General features: G+C 35.4%; 1 protein-coding gene across 1 annotated transcript in view; it reads right to left on the bottom strand.

Moving 5' to 3' along the window:
• The window catches only part of ATRNL1 (attractin like 1), a 548,298-nt gene that overhangs the window by 519,846 nt on the left and 9,638 nt on the right, over window positions 1–18,814 (bottom strand). The window contains exons 2-5 of the mRNA XM_006920939.3: window positions 7,895–7,978; window positions 6,653–6,766; window positions 3,790–3,918; window positions 2,728–2,936 (exon numbers count right to left, since the gene is read on the bottom strand). Coding sequence (XP_006921001.2) covers window positions 2,728–2,936; window positions 3,790–3,918; window positions 6,653–6,705 — 391 coding nt within the window. The 5' untranslated portion in view covers window positions 6,706–6,766; window positions 7,895–7,978. The remainder of the gene's footprint in view (window positions 1–2,727; window positions 2,937–3,789; window positions 3,919–6,652; window positions 6,767–7,894; window positions 7,979–18,814) is intronic.

The following is an 18,814-nucleotide window of genomic DNA, read 5'->3' on the forward strand; positions in this document are numbered from 1 at the left end:
ACATAGTTCCCTAACCTTTAATTAAGCTAATTAATATGCATATATCATTGACGACTATGCATTATGACAAAACTAAACATTATACAATAAACTTGTGTGCTTTTCAAAAGGCTGCAATTGGCATTTCCTATATCCACTATTATTTCAGCTTTCAGTCTCTGTAAGTGCTTTCTACAAGAAAAGGGGGCAATCGACTTTAATGGTGCCGTCTATCCTTAACACACACTCCTATGTAATTTGGAAAAGTGCTTCAAATGGTAAAAAGATAAAAACAGATAGTTAAGGAAGAAAGACTTAGATGAGAAAGTTCAGAGGGGTAAAAGCATATGATGGCTGAGCGAAAGTCTCCGGAGGTGCTACACAGAAAAACTAAATTCAGAAAGCAAGGAGACAGAAAGACCAGGTGGGACAAGCACCAGAGAAATGTCAGGAAGGGAATCTAAGACTTACTATAAAGCTAGGCTTTTCCTCTCTGTTCTCTTAATAAAATCTCAATTTCTAGAAAGGAACACTTACACTTTCTTGTATACTAGCATAGAACCAAACAGAACAACTAAAGTTAACCAATATAAAAGGATAAAATATAACGGAGGTAGCAACAATCTCTTATTTTTAACCAAAGAATCCAGTTCCAAATACATTAAAAAAAAATCCTGCCAGATTTTGAATTTCATTAAGATTGCCTCCTTAGCTCTCATTTTCAAATACCTCTAGTTCTTTGATCATTCCCCAGATGTCCTAGAAACAAATCTCTTTTTTCCCTCAATGATTCCTACTCATTCTACATATCTGAAATAAAAACCTCATTTTCCCCCTAATGATTTTGGTCACAATCCTAACTACTTTAAGCTGTGCTTCCTTCAATACAGAATCAGGGATCGGGTCTGAGGCTCAAAGGAACCAACCGGCACATCGTCTGTCTTGAAGCAGCATAATATCTCTTTCGCCAAGCACTCCATCCTCAAAACACCGACATCAATTCAGAGATCAATTCTTTAATTATTAAGAATTAATAATGGTATAAAATGTGTCTGATTTCTACATATTTGATAATTTATAAAAAACATCTCTCTCTACATATAAAACTATTCGTATTATCATTTTGCTTTTGCTCCCCATTTCCATCTGCTTAGATATATAAGAATCAGGAATTTTTATTATTTGAGGCATTACTGAAGAGAATATGTGAAAGGCCAGTGAACAAAAGACAGAAAAACAAAAGATAACATCTTGAACCAGATCTCTATTACAAAACTTCCAGAAAATAAAGCATTTCAAAGGATTGATAAAAGTAAAGAACAAAAAAAGGCAGATATGTTCACAGAGAACAGCATTATACAAAAGTATACCCTCTTTGATTTCAAGACTGTTGAAATAAAATGGAGACTAACAGCAGTTGAAGAGCAGTTTGAAAAACATTATGCTTATAAGTTGTACCTCTCTATCTCGGGCCTTATTTTAAATGTATTCTTGATATACTATTATCTCCTTAGAAAAGGACATTATTTTAGTTTCAAGACTGAAATTAAAAAATATATACCTCAAGACACTTTTTAGAAGGTCACAGATTATTAAAATAGCCACTTAATAAAATACATGACCATATAATTAAGATACTGAGAAATCTGTATCTGTCATCATCATCAATGCAATTCAATAAGTAATCACTGGCACTTTGTGTGGTTGGAGTAATTTTTTTTAATGAAATGACATGGGTTTAAGATGGGATCATTTATACAAAGCCTAAAATAATTCCTTGAAGTATTCAGCATACTCAATAACATGTTTTTTAAAAGTTATCTCAAGAATGATGAATACAACTTATACACTAGGACCACATTCCCTTTGGTTTCTACTTAAATGGGGTTGATAGCAACAAACGCAAGACTGTATTATTACAATATATGGTCATATAACTTCAGAACATGTATTTCCTGAGTCAAAGTTCCCTCTACCAACAGGATTAATATCTTGGCACAAATTAAGCTCTCAGTATGTCAATACAATTAGCACAAAGTAAGCTACAGATAGTTAAGTATATGGATAGCAGGCCTACCTCTTCATTTAATTCCACAATGACAAAATTTACAATTTAATACCCAAATACTTAAGTAAACTAAAAACCAATGTAATCTAAAATTAATCTTTAATAATAGATACTCATTAATAATGTTTAGAAATTCTTTCCCAGGAATCTTTTGCAATGAGCAGCTAAAATAAATACTCTATCTTCTACTTTTAAAAATTTTATGCTCTTTTAAAAATAGCCACAAGAGGTCAGTCTTTCCTAAGATATAAGTTTAATTTGCTGTAATACCTTGAAGATTCGTATCTATTTTTGCAATAAACTATTTAAACTACTTACCCACCAAAAATCAAATCTAAATGCACCATGCATTAAATTCATAAATTCATCAAATCTTTAAGGATTCAACGAAAAATTACAAATGATCATAATGATCACACACCTACAATTTAAAAAGAGCTTCATATATAACTTCACCTGATTCTCAAAACAGCAGGTAGACAAAATCTTACCAATTCTATTTGTGAAGAAGCACACTATTAAGAAGTTAACTGGTTGTTAACTGAACATTCTAAAAGTAAAACAAATAATGTGAGATTTGGGTGTTGCAAACAATAGCAAAACAGATGACTGCAGATTTGTTTTAATCTATCAGATACATAAACGAATGTTTCAAAAGCCATCACACCATACAATCTTACCTTGCCAACTATCATTGCAGACACACAGTTTTTCTCCTGTTAGGTCACAGTAACCATGATCTGGACTACCGCAATTGGCTTTACAGTAAGGAATGTCACACGCTTCACCCTTCCAGTATTTGTCACATTCACAATATACTTGACTCGGAACAGAGATACTAGTTGTACACTTCCCATGACCGGAGCAATTGTTAGGACAAGAATTGATTCTGTAGAAGATAATTCATATATATTCAAATTCAAGATAATTGAAAAATGATTTGGGTTGATAACAATGAGCTTTATCATTTTTATGTTGTCTTATATACTGCATTTAACACAATTTCACAATGAGACTTCTACTAAACTGTGTACCCTTTTACCCCTAATGCAATTCGGTTACATTTACTTGCAGTTGACCTTAGTTCATCCAATGAGTTTACTTGGCTACCAAGACTCCAAACTTCCAAGGACCACACACTCAACATCTGCAAGATATGCACAGTTCCAAGCAGAATGCTTTATAAAGACTTAAGTACTCAAATGTTTTGAATATATATTTTACGGAAAAAAATTAAATTCATGAAGACCTGAAACTATATAAGAAACTACGTAAGAAACCAAGATATAACTTGGTTATATAATATTTAAACAGCATGCTATCACCTACATACAGTTATATGGAAATGAGATGTTTGTCAAATTTTAAGGCCTCTTAACCAATTACATTCTACTATATATTTATGCTCTTTGCACAAATACTTGAGACAAATTAATCCTATAATTGCTGATTCTAGATACTTAATCACTTACCAACAAACAATTTTAAATTTTGTAAATAAGTTTCAATCAAATTTATGTGAGCATAATGTCCTGAGGCTTAGAATTTATCCTAATACAAGCTTAGACAGTATTTTGAGGCATGTTATTAAGGTTTTATGTCACTTAGGAAAAGATCCTATATATTTTGAAATGTAACACACTAGACCGCTCCTCCTATATAAGACAGTTACAAAAACAATAAACTCTTTTAAGTCAAATTATAAGAATCATCACCAAATGGAACTTTAAAAATATACTTACGAATAAAAAATGTTGAAACCAGTTAGATTATATGCAGCATCACTAAAAAAATGTAACAGTGCATAGCCAGATGTTGTAACAACTTCAGGCACAGTTTCATTTCCCCTTATTTCAGGGACTATCAAACCACTGTAAGAGAGCAAAATTGAACGTTGTATATATTAATATACATAACTGTTAACCACATAAAATTTACTCGAAAATATTCTTCTCATAGTCACCAAGTACCATGCTGAAATGAACGCCTAGAAGGAGGATAAATCTAAAACGAGTTTCTATCCATTTCTCACCCAATTAGGTCTACTGCTGCCAACAGGCTGACACCTACTCTCCTGCCACCACACTCCTTCTTATAGTCTTACATTTAGATGACACTGTCCCATTTCGCCCTGTTGTCCTGCTATCCTTCCTGTCAAAATACTATAGGGTGGGCTTTTACTTAATTCATATATAAATCTTCACTTAAAGCCAAGCTCACTTTGACCCGGGGCCCCCAAAGACTAGGAATAAAAGTTAACTAGTAAAAGACAAGCTCTCCAGGGAACTTTTAAAAGGTTGGGGCTTTGACAAGAAATTAATGTGACTTCCAGAGAAAAGGAGGGGCACTAGAGAGCGAGTCTGGCCAATCATTCCACCAATCATAGCTGCACTGTGAAACCCCAATAAAAACTCTGGACATCCGTAGCTCAGGTGAGCTTCCTGCATGGCGATACACATGGATGTGCTGAGAGAGTATCACGTCCTGAGGACACAGAAGTTTCTTTATGACCCTCCAAGGCCTCTCCCTACATGTCTCTTCATTTGGCTGGTTCTGACTTTTATCCTTTATAATAAAATTATAATGATAAGTATAGTGCTTTCCTGAGTCCAGTGAGTCATTTTAGAGAATTATTGAACTTGACAGGATAGCATGAACCCCTAAATTTGTAGCCAGCTGGTCAGAAGGGTGAGTGGCCTGGGGACCCCTGAACTTGCAGCTGGTGTCTGAACTAAGGATAGTTTTATGGAGGCCTGTGCTCTGAACCTGTAAGTTTGGCCCAACTCCAGGTAGTTGGTATCTGACGTCATTGCAATAGCCTATATTTTATTCCTTCCTACAACCCCAGGCTTATGACAGTCTCTGGAATTGAGCAGGTTTTCAAATGTTTGTCAAATAGCAAATACTTATGCAATTGGAATAGAATGGACAATTAGATTCGGAATTCTTAGCAAGATAAAATACAAACAGTTTTTAAGTCAGGAGACTGTCAAAGTCCTAATCCTGGCTCTACCACCTAGTATAAAACTTAATTTTTATACTAGGTGGTAGAGCCAGGACTTAATCTCTCTGAATCTCAACTTAATTTCTCTGAATCTCAACTTTCTCAACTGTAAAATGGGGATAACAGTAATTCTTCCAAGATCCTTGTAAGGATTAGATGACATTTAAACTGCCTACTACAGTGCTTAGCGTCAAGTGGATATTCAATAAACATGACTTTTCCATTTCCCTCAGGATAGCTAACAGAAACACTTGCTAATGAAAAGTCACTTGTTCTATCTCCATAATCATATATTAAATCCCATCCTGCTAATTATCTTACAAAAGGTTCCTTTCGTGTCAAGAAAAGGGTTGGTAAAAGTGTTAATGGACCACTGTTAATTAATGCAAAGTCATTACAACTACTAGAAAAACAGTGAAAAGGCACACATCTAAATGATGGTCAGTCAACAGTGTCATAAAAATAGAGTAATAATAGCAGAGTGACATCTAAATTGCTAAAAATAAAGGTACAAACTCAAGATCTTATCTAACCGTCATGATGAATTATCTTACAACGTAATTATTCACAAGGCTACTCCATTTTCTATTGCCCTTAGATGAAGGGCTATTCGTAGCTAACCATTTACATAATTTTCAAACAATTCAAAAATTAAGTTCTAAAAGTATTTTGAGCAATAAGAATATCACAGAACAAGTGCCTAAGCTCCCAAGGAGTCACTCTAAATAATCATTTGAAAATACAAGTCCGTACCTGTTTGTGCAAAAAAATAATAGTTCACAGTTCTGATAAACAGAGTATTTGCAACATAAATAGTATAAATAAAAAACAGAAAATTGTATCTATATTTAACAATAAACTTTTATCTATGTTTAAATTTTTAACAATGACTGAACATGTAAGAGACACTGTATAAATAAAAAAATAAGGAATACTGTAATGAGTAACTGAGCAGTAATCATATTAGTTATAAAAAGTCTACTCTACATGGTCAAAATCTTTCCTGTCTAATATATTTTATCCTATTCACAAAACATTTTATAATAATTCGTATATACATACATAGAAAAGATTTTTAAATTGATACTGAAAATGCTACGATTTTCAAATTAAGTCTGACTACCTAATAAAATATTTTAAAGTCACCAAAATTCTCAAATTTTGAGAAGTGAAAGACACAGCTTCTTTATTAAATCATTACATAATGCATACCTTAACCTTTTTTAATGAATTTAAAATTATATCATTTTACTAAAATAGACAACTATAAAATATAGATACCTATTTATTTTGTCAGCTAGAGCTCACATAGTTCTGAAAACATATTCAAATCGCTTTGAAAGAATAAACAATATACAGCCAGAATAAAGGATCTTTAAGAAATCTATATTTCTAATATAGTACTTATGTTTGCTATATCAATATTTACACTTTATATTTATACCTAAGTTGAAAGTCACAGTTGCAAAATAGTAGTATAACCATCTTTGAAATTACACCATCTATATCTCTGCAAAATTGTTGTAGTACAACAAATTAACAAATTATATATAGTTACTTTTCTACAACTCTAAGCTCATCACTTAAACATAATTACTCACCTAAGTACAGCTATTAAAGGTGCATATATTGAATCTCCATCATAAACATACATATGATCCCAGCTACATTCTGTAGCAAAATGATTGAATCTTAATCTTAATACTGCATTTGGACTGAAAAAATTAAAATATTTTTAATTAATATGTAATATGCAAAGCACAGTCTGAAGAAATCTTAGAGTATTTTATTAAAAACTTATTTATAAATAATTTTGTTACAAATCGTTAAGTCACCACTGTAAAAGATTTATAAGTAGTCATAGCCAATTCGTAAAACATGACCTGCAACTTCCAAATCTATTAACAGGCCATACATATGTAACATCAATTTTCTAAAACTTAGTCAACAGGAAATGTTCTAAGTTTTCATTAAGATGAAGATTACACAGATTGTATACACTGTTGAAACTTTATTGAACTGTACATTTAATATGGGTGCATTTTATTGCATGCAAACTGTACTTAAATAAAGTTGATTTTTAAAATTCAACACTCAAGAAGTTTCCTTATTCCTATACAACATTTAACTAGAGGCCCTAATAAGATCTTCAAATTTTAATTGAAAGGTCTCAATATACTATTAACAAATAAACAAAATGAGACCAAAGGTACATAGGGAATTTATAACTTTGAAGTTCTAAAACATTTCTAAAATAACCCCCCAAAAAACTAGTCTTCCAATTACACTCTTTAAAAATAATAAAATGATACGAAAATTATTCATATCAACTCATTTATAATCCAGTCATAATAGGTTTAAATAGATAACTTCAGTCTCAAGCCTTGATTATTGAAAAATACCTCTAAAATGATAACTCTCTCTTCTACAAAATGTTATCTTTTTTAACATCTTTGGAATTAAAATACTGACTAGTATGAACCAATGGCATAATTCAGTATGGAATATTTTTATATACTTTATGGAGTTTTCAAATTCCATAATAAGATGCTTAAAACAAGTCAAAAATGCCTGTTTTATTTAATGATGCACTAACATAATTCAAAAATAAAATATATGGGAAAATCAAACTATAATCCCAAGGGAAGGGATACTGTAATTTATATTAAATGTGATATCTAAAAGTTGTAAATCCCATAAAAATATTGTGAATGTTTTCAAATAAGAAGCAACCGAATAAGCTACATAATTATAAGGTTGTTATATTTTAATATTTTAACGTTGATATGATCCTTTCTTTATCATTTCAAAAAAAAATAATTTAACCCAAACTGTATACTTACTATCCTTCGATTAGCCATGTACATTTAGTTTTATACTTATAGTTAATTGGACCATCTGTTAAATATCCAGAAGGTTCTGTTAACCTAGAAAACAAAATCATGAAAATAATTACCTTAAAGTAAATTTAAGACAAACAAATAATAACATAAGAAAATTAAAAAGACATTAAACCAAAGGAATGGGATGCAGCAATTTCCAAAAAGGAAACTTTATTTAAAACTTACGAAAACTTCCAAATTGCCATATACCTCTCTACACCTCAAAAGAAATTTATTTTGGATTACTTTAAGCCTTGATGCATTATGACTGTTTCATTTTACGTAAAGGGAAAATGCACTGAGAAAACTGAGTATTGTATTGATGGGTTGAATGTCGATGCAAAACAGATTAAGTTAAATTTCCTCTGCACAAAAATTAGGTGCAGGCCAAAGAAGGAAAATCAAATACACTCTGAAAGATGCATATCTGTGGAATACAGAAATAGTATATGTCATACAACTTTCAAGAGTTACACTGAGAGCTATATTTGTTTTTCATGTACCTGGACTGCTAAAGCAGCCATCGCCAGACTTACTAAAGTTCAGCTACTTGTTCTTACTATCATTTTCTCTTGTCTACTTCATAGTCCTACCTAGTCCAAGAACTCGATCGATTTTAAAAATAAGGTAAAACAAAGGTTTTATAATTATCTTCTATTTTAAGCATGAAAAAAAGATAATTAGAAAAACTTTTTCAGATTTTCAGAATTCAAAAACATTTAAAACAAGATGCCAATTTACTTCATTTTGTTCTTCTTAGCTCCAGCCCAATTATTTTATCAACAAAAGACCATATTTTAAATAATTAAAATAGTTTCTCTTAGTCTTTATACATGTATATATGCATATGCACACATCAGGGCTTATCAGTCTTTATATATTCACATATACAATTTACATATATACACACATAGATATCAGGGTCATCATCTAGTTTTAGATAAAATTAAATGTCCCTTGTATCACAGAGTCTTAAAAACATCAAGGGGGAAAAGTTTCATTGACCTAAATCAGGGTTGACAGAAAGATGAGTCAATATGAATGTTATTTGTAAATCATTCATAATCCCTGCCAATTACTTTGGGCAATAAATGGGTTAATTCATATTTGGAAATGTTTTGAAGAACAACAAATTCCAATGTTCTCAAATTAATGAAATAATAAACTGAGCATTTTCTATGCGTCAGGTGCTATTACAAGCACATTATGTGTTACCTCATTTAAAAATCTCAAAAACATATGACAAAAATGGAAACACAGTTTAAGTAACAGGTTAAAAAACTTGTCCTGATTTTTCACTTCCAATAATACCAGAGGCAGTAAGTAATTCAGACAAGCTCTCCACTAAATACAACTTAAAAACCCAAAGAACGTATTTGCACACCAATGTTCACAGCAGTATTCACAGTGGCCAGGACATGGAAGCAACCGAAACATCCTATGATAGATGATTGGATAAAGAAGCTGTGGTGCATATATACAATGGAATATTACTCAGCCATAAGAAGAGATGAAATACTGCCATTTGCAACAACATGGATAGACCTTGAAATAATCATACTAAGAGAAATAAGCCAGACAGAAAGGTTGAAAATCACATGATATCACTTATTTGTGGGATATAAACCTAAAAGCAACAAATGAATATAACAGACAAACAGAGATTCATGACAAGGACAATGGACTAGAGATTACCGGGGGCGGGGGAAGTAAAAAAAAAAAAAAAGGAAAGAAAATGTTAAAAATTTTTAAAAAGAAAAAAGAAAAAGTAGACTTCAGAGCAAGGAATATTATGAGAGATACAGAAGGACATTAAATAATAGTCAAAGGGTCAATCAAGAAGACCTGTAGAATTTTACACACAAAACTGCTGCATATAACTTCTTACAAGAACTCATGGAGTATTCGCCAAGCTGGATCATATGATGGGCCATAAAATATGTCTCGATAAATTTAAAAGGATTGAAACCAGAAAAAAAAAAAAAAGCTAAAGGACAATTTTAAATTCTTAACAACATCTTATAAGTAACTAAATGGTAAGATTTACTAAGCCAAGATCCAGAAGTGGCAAATTCTTTCAGAGGAGCCGGGCATTCAGAACTGCTTTTGCTCTAGAGAGATTTGTCTTTAGAAGACACTGCCAAAGGCTGGGTGCTTTTGGCAGCCTCAAGGAGGGAGGGAGTCAAAAGTCGGAGACAATGGCCCACAAATGGTAGGGGCTCAAATAACATGGCACTTTGAATTGGGACACAATGGCTTGCAATTAGGTTAAGGCTGCACCAGAAGTAAAATAGCCCTTACATGAGTTGCAGCCTAAATACGAGTCATATAAGTGGCAGAAAACCCCAAGATTTACAATTGCTTTAAGGAGATACCGGAACTGCTAGTATGCCAAGGCTCCTAACAGGTTACACAAAAAATACTCTCTAAAGAAAAGTAACATCATTCTAGGTCTCAAATTATTTCTACCAATAATTTTTTCAAGTAAAATGTCTAGCATGATCAAAAATAATTAAGCAAAAATAATTAAGCATAGAGAACAACAAAATAAGAACAAATAGACAGAAAGAGACCTGAAGATATTTCAATTATGGAGATTATCAGATGTGTCCTATAAAACGAATAGGCTTTACTAAATTCAAAAAGACAAAAGACAAGATTTTAAATGTTGGCAGTTAATTGAAAACTTAAAATAGTAACATAGGATATTTGAAAAAAAAAAAAAAAGTAATGAAAATTCTAATCCTGAAAATCACCCTGATCAAAATGAAGAACTGAATGGACAGGTTTAACAACACACTGAACACTGCTAAAACACGATGAGAGATCTGGAAGATGAGTCTGTGAAAATACCCAAACTACAGCAGAATGACTGAAGATTCAACCCGTTAAGTTTCGGTCTCTGCACCAAGTAAACCTCCAAGATGCTGAGACTACAGTTAAGGGCAAAGGAAATATAGAACAGGGAGTGGGAGAACCAAACCGCAGATGTTAATTACAGTCTTATAATAAGCTGCAGAAACGAAGATCACATAGCTTTGCAAAGTTTCTATTTACTTGTTATATGTATATATTCTCACTTTTTCATTTTATATGCAAGTTGTGGTTAAGTTAACTTTACAATTAGACTTTAGATAATGGAATATCCAGTGTGACTATGATTGAATATGAAGATTAATGCAACCAATGATAGCTACAATGACTCACAGAAATGTGTGTTTCCTCGTTTTTGACAAAAGATGAGAATTTCTTTGCTTGGAAGTGTATTTCTTTAGGTAGAAATATAGTGTTGTTTGGTTGTTGGAGAGTTCACATGTTTAAAAGGAAGCATACAGATGATGAATAATCAAAGGGTAGACTATGCCAGTGATCCATCGCGCTTCTCATCTCAAAATCCATACTATTTGCCTACTCTGTGGCAATGGATCTGAGTCCTTTAAACATATTTTCTTTGCCAGATGGCATGATGTTAAGCTGGCAAGCTTTGTCAGTAGAGTGCACCAGAGAGACTACAGGAGAAAAGTGTTTTGCTTCCAATGGACTTACTCAACAAGCTCCTGCAGCTAGCTGGCTTCTCCTTCACTAGGCTCTACAGTACAGGATGGCCATCAGCACCTAGCCACCCACAGCTCCCCCCAGCCCTTCCCTTCAGGCAATTTTGCACCAGAGTGCCTCCAGCAGAATACTGCCCTATGAATAGCTTTCCCCAACATCCTATCAGGGAACCATGGCAAGTACCATAGGGCACAGAGTAAGCCGCAGCCAGGCCCTCCCAACAAGGTCTCAGGCCAGGAGGCGGGGCTCTTTCTGAAGTGCTCTGTCTCACCTATCAGGATGGTAGTGGTTGTTCCTTATGTCGACTATTGTATTTTCAGAGTTCTCTTTACTTCTTACGGGCCAATTTCCCATTACTCCAATCCCTATTCAAATTACTGTGTGATTCTCTTTCTTGATTGGATCCAAACCAATCAATAATGAAAATCAAGGATATGCGAAATGAAATCACAACATACCTCTATGCACCCAACGAAATGGCTACAATTTAAAAGATTGGTTGATAAAATACTGGCAAGGATGTGGAGAAAAAGAATTCTCATAGGAATAAATCATTACAACAACTTTAGAAAGTGATTTGGTATTATCTTGCAGAGTTGAAAATAGACGCATCTTAATGTAGTGGCCGGCAATGTCTGAACTGCATCCATATCCTCGCAGGGCCCATTAGCATTTCCATACACTCCAACCCAACTTCCTCAGGCCAGCACCTGCATCTTTGTTGAAGGGCCGCCTTCTGACTGCTGGAACCCACTCTTCCTGTGCATGTGGTGGGCTGAAAGCGCCTGCAAATCCACATCCTCCCAGGGGCAGCCCTTCGCCAATGAATGATTTGGTTTAAAGAATATAAATACCCCAAGCTTCCTTACCCTCTTTGCTGGGATAATACTGAAATACATTTCCCCCCTAGCATTTTCCTGTGGGATTACGCTCCAGCCACCTCCCCGCCCCCCGTGGCAGCTGACCTGAGAACACATCTCATCTTGGCTCCTTCTCTTCTCCACACCACTTTTGTCAGTGTCCCTGCATCTCTCAAATATACCACATGTGCTCAATTCTTATCTCGGCATCGGCTTCAGGGTGGTGGAGGGGAGGGTGACCAAACTAACAATTAGTATCAGGAAACAGGTCTTAAGGACGAGATTCTGGGGCTGGACCACTCACTGACCAGATGGCAACAAGAGCCACACTGAGGGTGGCAGACAGAGTGGTAACAGACTACGGCATGCTACAGCACGCTATAGCATCACAGTGACAAAGACTGTCGCTTGTGGGGAATTAAGATGGGATACCAGTGGAAGGTGACGCACTGACTAATAACAAGAGGGTTATGCGATCTCTCTCCCATTTGAGAAATATACTAGCAAGGGCAATTCTAAGGGGTGTGGAATTAGTGGATTGCTGTTAAAAGCCACTGATATGCTAAAGGAAGAAACCCGTAGCAGAGTGCCTCTAGCGAGATGCTCCCCCATGAGCAGCTTCTGCCAACATCCTGAGATTGAATTCACCCACCACGGTTTTAGATACAGTGTAAAAGCCAAGAGGCTCTGTGACATTTAAAGAGACTCTACTCGTGAAGCCAGAGGGGAGATCGAGCTCAAAAACAGGGCCAGGGCCAGACCACGAGAGGAAGAGAATTACATAAGAAGTTTAATTCACAGCCCTGCCAAGACTTCAGTGCTAAAGATGGTGCCCCTAAGAGGAAGGAAAACCCTGACACCTAGGGAGGAGCCATCTGGGTAATGCTCTCGAGAACCTTGAACCCCAGATTTTTTTATAACATTTTAGGCCTCTGAAAGTCTTTCAGGAGCAGGGGCCAACAGTGAGAAATATAAATTCCCGCCTTCTTTAAATGAATACTTGTTCTTAAACGGTAGCAACAAGTAACACCAGAATTGAATTAAATCAGTTTAATCAATCAATGCCAGCTGGCAACAGTCATCATGCATCTAAAAGCCATGCAATTAGTGGCAGTGACCACACACACACAAAAAAAGGTAAATTCATAATTTCCAAACGTCTGAAAATTAAGCGATAGACTTCTAAGTCACAAGGGCAATTAGAAAATATTTGAATTGAATACTAAAACCACAGCATATCAAAATTTATGAGATGAAGCTAAACCAATATTTAGAAATAAATATATAGTTCTAAACGTATTAGAAAATTGATAATCGATTATCCAAGGTTACAGCTCAAGAAGCTAGAAAAATAGCAGAAAATTAAACCACAAGACAGTATAAGGAAGGGAATAATAAAGAACAGAAATCTCTGAAATAGAAAAAAGTCATATAATAAAGGCAATTAATACAACTAAAAGTTGGCTTTATAAAGACTAATAAAATTAATAACGCCCTAGCAAAACTAATCATGAGAAAAGGAAAATACTAATTTCCATTATCAAAAAGAAAAGACAGACACAACTACTGATGCTACAGAAAGAATAGGACATTAAGGAATTTCGCATCAATGAATTTAACATTTTGGATGAAATGCAGAAATTATTTTAAACGTCTAACTAACCTGACAAAACTAACAGAAGAAAAAATAAAAATTACAAGTATCCCTCATACAAAAATCCTAAACAAAATGTTACCAAACTTTATCTGGTATGTATATTGAAAGTATATGAAAAGAATAACATATAACATTATTCCTGGAAGAAGCATGTGTAAAGACTTAGCGGCTCATAAAATAGTATGATATGTTTGGGGAATTCCAAGTCATTCAGTGAATCAATGGGGAGGGTCTAAAGACAGAACTACACAGGGTAGTCCATGTGTCAGTGGTTATAAGAATGGAGGTGATGAATTTAACAGTTATTCAAATTGGTTCAAGGAGGGAATCCATAAATTTAATTGCACTAATCCCTGGAGCAAGTAAAATTTACCTAACTTTTTTGCATTTGTTACAAAATCATTTGCCGAAACAGTATAAAAATCATCCTATGCCTAACATAAAACCCCAGGGTAAAAAAAAAAAAAAAAAAAAAAAAAAGCCAGCTAGACAGAAGGCATTCCTCAAAAACACTGAAAGGCAAATATGAACAATCCCTGCTGCCTAAAGCAAAAAATTAGGGTAGAAGCAAAACAAGAGATACACCAAGAGCCTGGGAGGAAAATCTGGAGAATTAGATTCTTTGAAGAATTAAGACATTGAAAAGCTATCCTGTGTGTGAGCCTGGGAACTTGGGAGGCCACGTGCACACCCAGGCAGACTCTGCGCTCAGAAAAGACCTGAGAAGACTCTACAGTTTCACCTCTGGCTTATTTTTAGGCTCCGAGCAAGAAGGAAGTGAAGGCGAAGGCAGAGTCATAAACGACCTGGGCAAGCACCGAAGGAATCAATCTGCAAAGACTGGGAGAGTTCTATATTCTCTCTTGGCTCCAGGAACTCAAGATCCATGTTAAAACACCACAAGCTAAAGGAACACTTTAGAGACCACACACAACAAAGAATACAGTCATCACAGAAATAGTTTAGAAAAGTTGCTCAACAAACATACAACTAAAACCCACATAAGCAATAAAAATGAACCCTGAGAAGGGGGAAGAATCTGACTTCATGTTATAGAAGAGTCAAATGTCCAAGCTCCAACAAAAAAAATGACAAAGCATGCAAAGAAACAAAGAAGTGTAGTCCATCCACAGAAGCAGAGAGACTGTCCTTGAGGAAACATTGGACTTGCCAGACAAACTAAATTAACTATTTTAAAGTATACTAAAGAGCTAAAGGAACCCAGAAAAGGATGTATCAACAAATAGAGAATATCAGTAAAGATTTAGAAATTTTAGTTCACAACTCCAAAGTCATTATCATTTCCATTTTTTCAAAACGCTAGGTAATACAGGGGAGAATCCTGTGTAAAAGTTTCCTTTGGATCTATCTAAGCCTGGCGTCCATTCCTCACTAGGAAGAAATCCTTCTCCCTAAGTTTCTAACTTATAGTTGCAGCAAATCCTTAAAAGCAAAATACTGCTAATTTAAATTGCAAAAACTTCCAAAATCAGGGCTGAACCTAATGATACAAAATTACCAAACATATATTAAGACTGTGTGATAACAGTTTAGAGCCTCAGGGATTTAATAATTTTTTAAAAATTCTAATCTGTTTCATCGCCCTACCCAGCTACTTCTATTACAACTTCTTCTATGATATAAGAAGAGTAGTAAATCCTATTCAAAAAGCACCTTAATTTATAGTCATAAGATACACAGCTCTTTTTACCTGGAAATTTGAGAACAGGCAGCCTTGCTTTGCAAATTGTTACCTACAATATAATCCATCTTCCTCGTAGGGAATACACCTCCCAAATTACACACGACGAAATCGTCTCTTCTCTCTACTGCCAAGGGGGTTTCTTTCTCCGAAACCCTTCTATTTCCCTACCACAGCACCTTCTCCAACCAGCCGGCTCTTGTCCTACGTTTTCAACTCCTTACCCTTAGTTTAAATATATCTCCTCTCACCCCCACCCCAAAGAAGCATATACTCTAGGAGCGACCCCTGTAACCCTTATCTCCCAGCTATAAGAGGTGATGTGTAGAAACTGTGTGCTTCCCCACCTTGGCTAAACCGTAGGAGTACACAAAACTACCCTCTCCATCCCATCCTTCACAACGTCAGGGGCACAATTACACAGACTTAAAAGCAAACTCTATTCTCACCACAGCCCCCGATCTCCTTCTCAACCTCTACCCCCCATCCCCAGCCTAATGCCCCTACCGGCCTCCACTTCCTGCGAAGAGGTTTCCTCTACCAGACACATGGGGGCTGACACAAACCAAGATAAACGGGATGGAAAACTCATTCTCACCACCAAGAGATAGGAGTGAGGGCGGGAGGCCTGCCGCTCCCGCGATAAGAGCGATTCTCCCTTTGTACTTCCCTGATCTCTTCCTTAATTTCGACAACCTTCCCCTCCGTGCCCCTGGAGCAAAGTACCCCTGCTACACACTCTGGACACCTTCGCAATCTGAAACTGCTTCCCTTCTAAGACTGAGAAGTCTTCCACTCCAGGACCACACTCTGACCGGAAACACCCAGGTTTCAATCTTTTCCTACCTTCTCACTCCCGGTGCCCTTCCATGGCAACCGTGTAGAGATCTCCAGAAATTAGGCAGCATCTAGTTCAGCTACCTAAAAGGTAAAGCAGGCTTCTTACGTAACTACTATTTCTAATGTTGTTTCTCCAATGCATTCTAAATTTCAAACAATTAATTTTTTTTTTTAATTGTGCCACCCTCCTGTTCTTGAATTGAGAACCATACTGACATGTTAATCTAGACCAGGGTTTCATAAATAACTGGCCTAAAGCATGTTTGTGTAAATGAAGTTTTACTGGAACACAGCTACACCCATCCGTTGACAAATGTCTCAGATCACCAACATGCTGCAAGAACAGGGTTGAGTAGTGGCAAAGGGACCATCTGGCCTGCAAAGCCTAAAATATCTACTATCTGGCCCTTTACAGTAAAAGTTTGCCAATCTCTGCCTAGATGCCTGTCACGTGCCCATATGCCTTGCCGATATCCGGCTGCAACTGCCCCATTTGGAGCACCTGATCAAATAACCATGCCTGGCTGTTTGTAACAGGAGTGGACCCTGACTAAATGCAGGAAAACCAACACAAACATTAAACAGAACCAAAATTAAATCAATCGAAGTTCTGTTCTCTATCCTAGCTATGAATACAAAATTTGATTAAGACATTATAAAAATAAGAAAATTCGATAGTTTTAATATTTCAAAGTCTCTGAAACAATAAAGCTTTTTATCAGAGAATATGGTTTTAGTGCTGGCATAACCACTCTACAAGGAATCGGCAGATCCGCTCAGGGAGGGTCTTGATGCACAGTTGCCTTTGTAAGCCATCCTCACATATTTTAAAGTTTATTGATTTTCCTTGGCATTTATCCAAAGAAAACCAAAACGCTAATTTGTAAAAATCCATGCGCCCTGATGTTCACAGCAGTGCTATTCACAATAGCCAAGATATGGAAGCAACCTACATGCCCATCAACAGACGATTGGATAAGTAAGTTATAATTCATACACACAATGGAATGTTACTCAGCCATTTAAAAAAAAAAAAAAGTGAAATCCTACCATTTGCAATGACATGGAGGACCTAGAGGTTATCATGCTGAGCAAAATAAGTCAGACAGAGAAAGATAAATACCATATGATTTCAATTATATGCACAATCTAAGGAACAAACAAAAAAACAAACTAATCAAAAACAGACTCACAAATACTGAGGACAATCTGGTGACGGTCGGAGGGTAGGGGAGTTGCGGGGCCTGGGAGAAAGAGGTGAAGGGTCAAAGAAGTATAAATTAGCAGTTGAGAGATGGTCACAGGGTGGGGAGCACAGCAGAGGGAGTGTAGTTAGTATTAATGTAACGGCTAGGTGTAGAGCCAGAGGGGGTATCATTTCATAAAATAAATGTCTAACCGATGTACTATACACTTGAAACTAATAATTAAATAAAATGAGACATGGGGGAAAGTTTAATGATTTCTTTTTAAACAAAATGGATGACGAGGAACTCTAGGTTATGCTCGTTGGTATTAATTTTTCTCCTCTCTGCACACTGATACATTAGTGTATTGTATTATTGTGTTGAGTTGCATTTCTTGTCTCCTGCATAATGCATTCTGCACTCCCCACGCCTAAGTCTGCATTCTCTGCCCACCTGATCCCACACACACTGACCAGTATTTGGGTTTCATTCCTGTAATGCAGTGCTTCTTACCATTTTGAGATCTGATGTCACTTTTAAGAATCTTGCAAAAACTACAACCTCCCGCCTAGAAAAATGTATATAAGTAATTTTTTATGTACAAATATGAGGATTCACTAACCACTCACACTCCATCCAGGAACCTGATGTTAAAAACTTCTGTTATATTACACATTCGAATTATCAGCAAGCTTGTAGAAAAATAAAATATTGCTACATCCTAGAGAACTGTTTGATAAGCTTAGACTTTTCCTTTGGTATTTTTGCAAACTGTAAAATGTACCCATTAGTATTAACTTTGTAAAGGACAAGTAAGAACTATGCAGAATATTCTTTCCACTGAAAAATGAAAAAGACATGACTTACATGAAAGTAAAAGGCAAAACTTTAGAAGAGCTTTAAGAGTCTCGGTTTGGTCACTTAATGGGTACGTTACTCAATCTCACTCAGCCTCAGATTCCTTGTGTGTAAAATAGTTGTAACAATGGTACTCATTTCATAAAATTGTTTTAAAAATGTAATGAAATGAAATGTATCAAGTGTTCAGTAAAACTGCAAAGCAAATCCATGTAAAGTTCA

The sequence above is a fragment of the Pteropus alecto genome, unplaced genomic scaffold, assembly GCF_000325575.1.
Source record: "Pteropus alecto unplaced genomic scaffold, ASM32557v1 scaffold177, whole genome shotgun sequence".
Classification (NCBI taxonomy): Eukaryota; Metazoa; Chordata; class Mammalia; order Chiroptera; family Pteropodidae; genus Pteropus; species Pteropus alecto.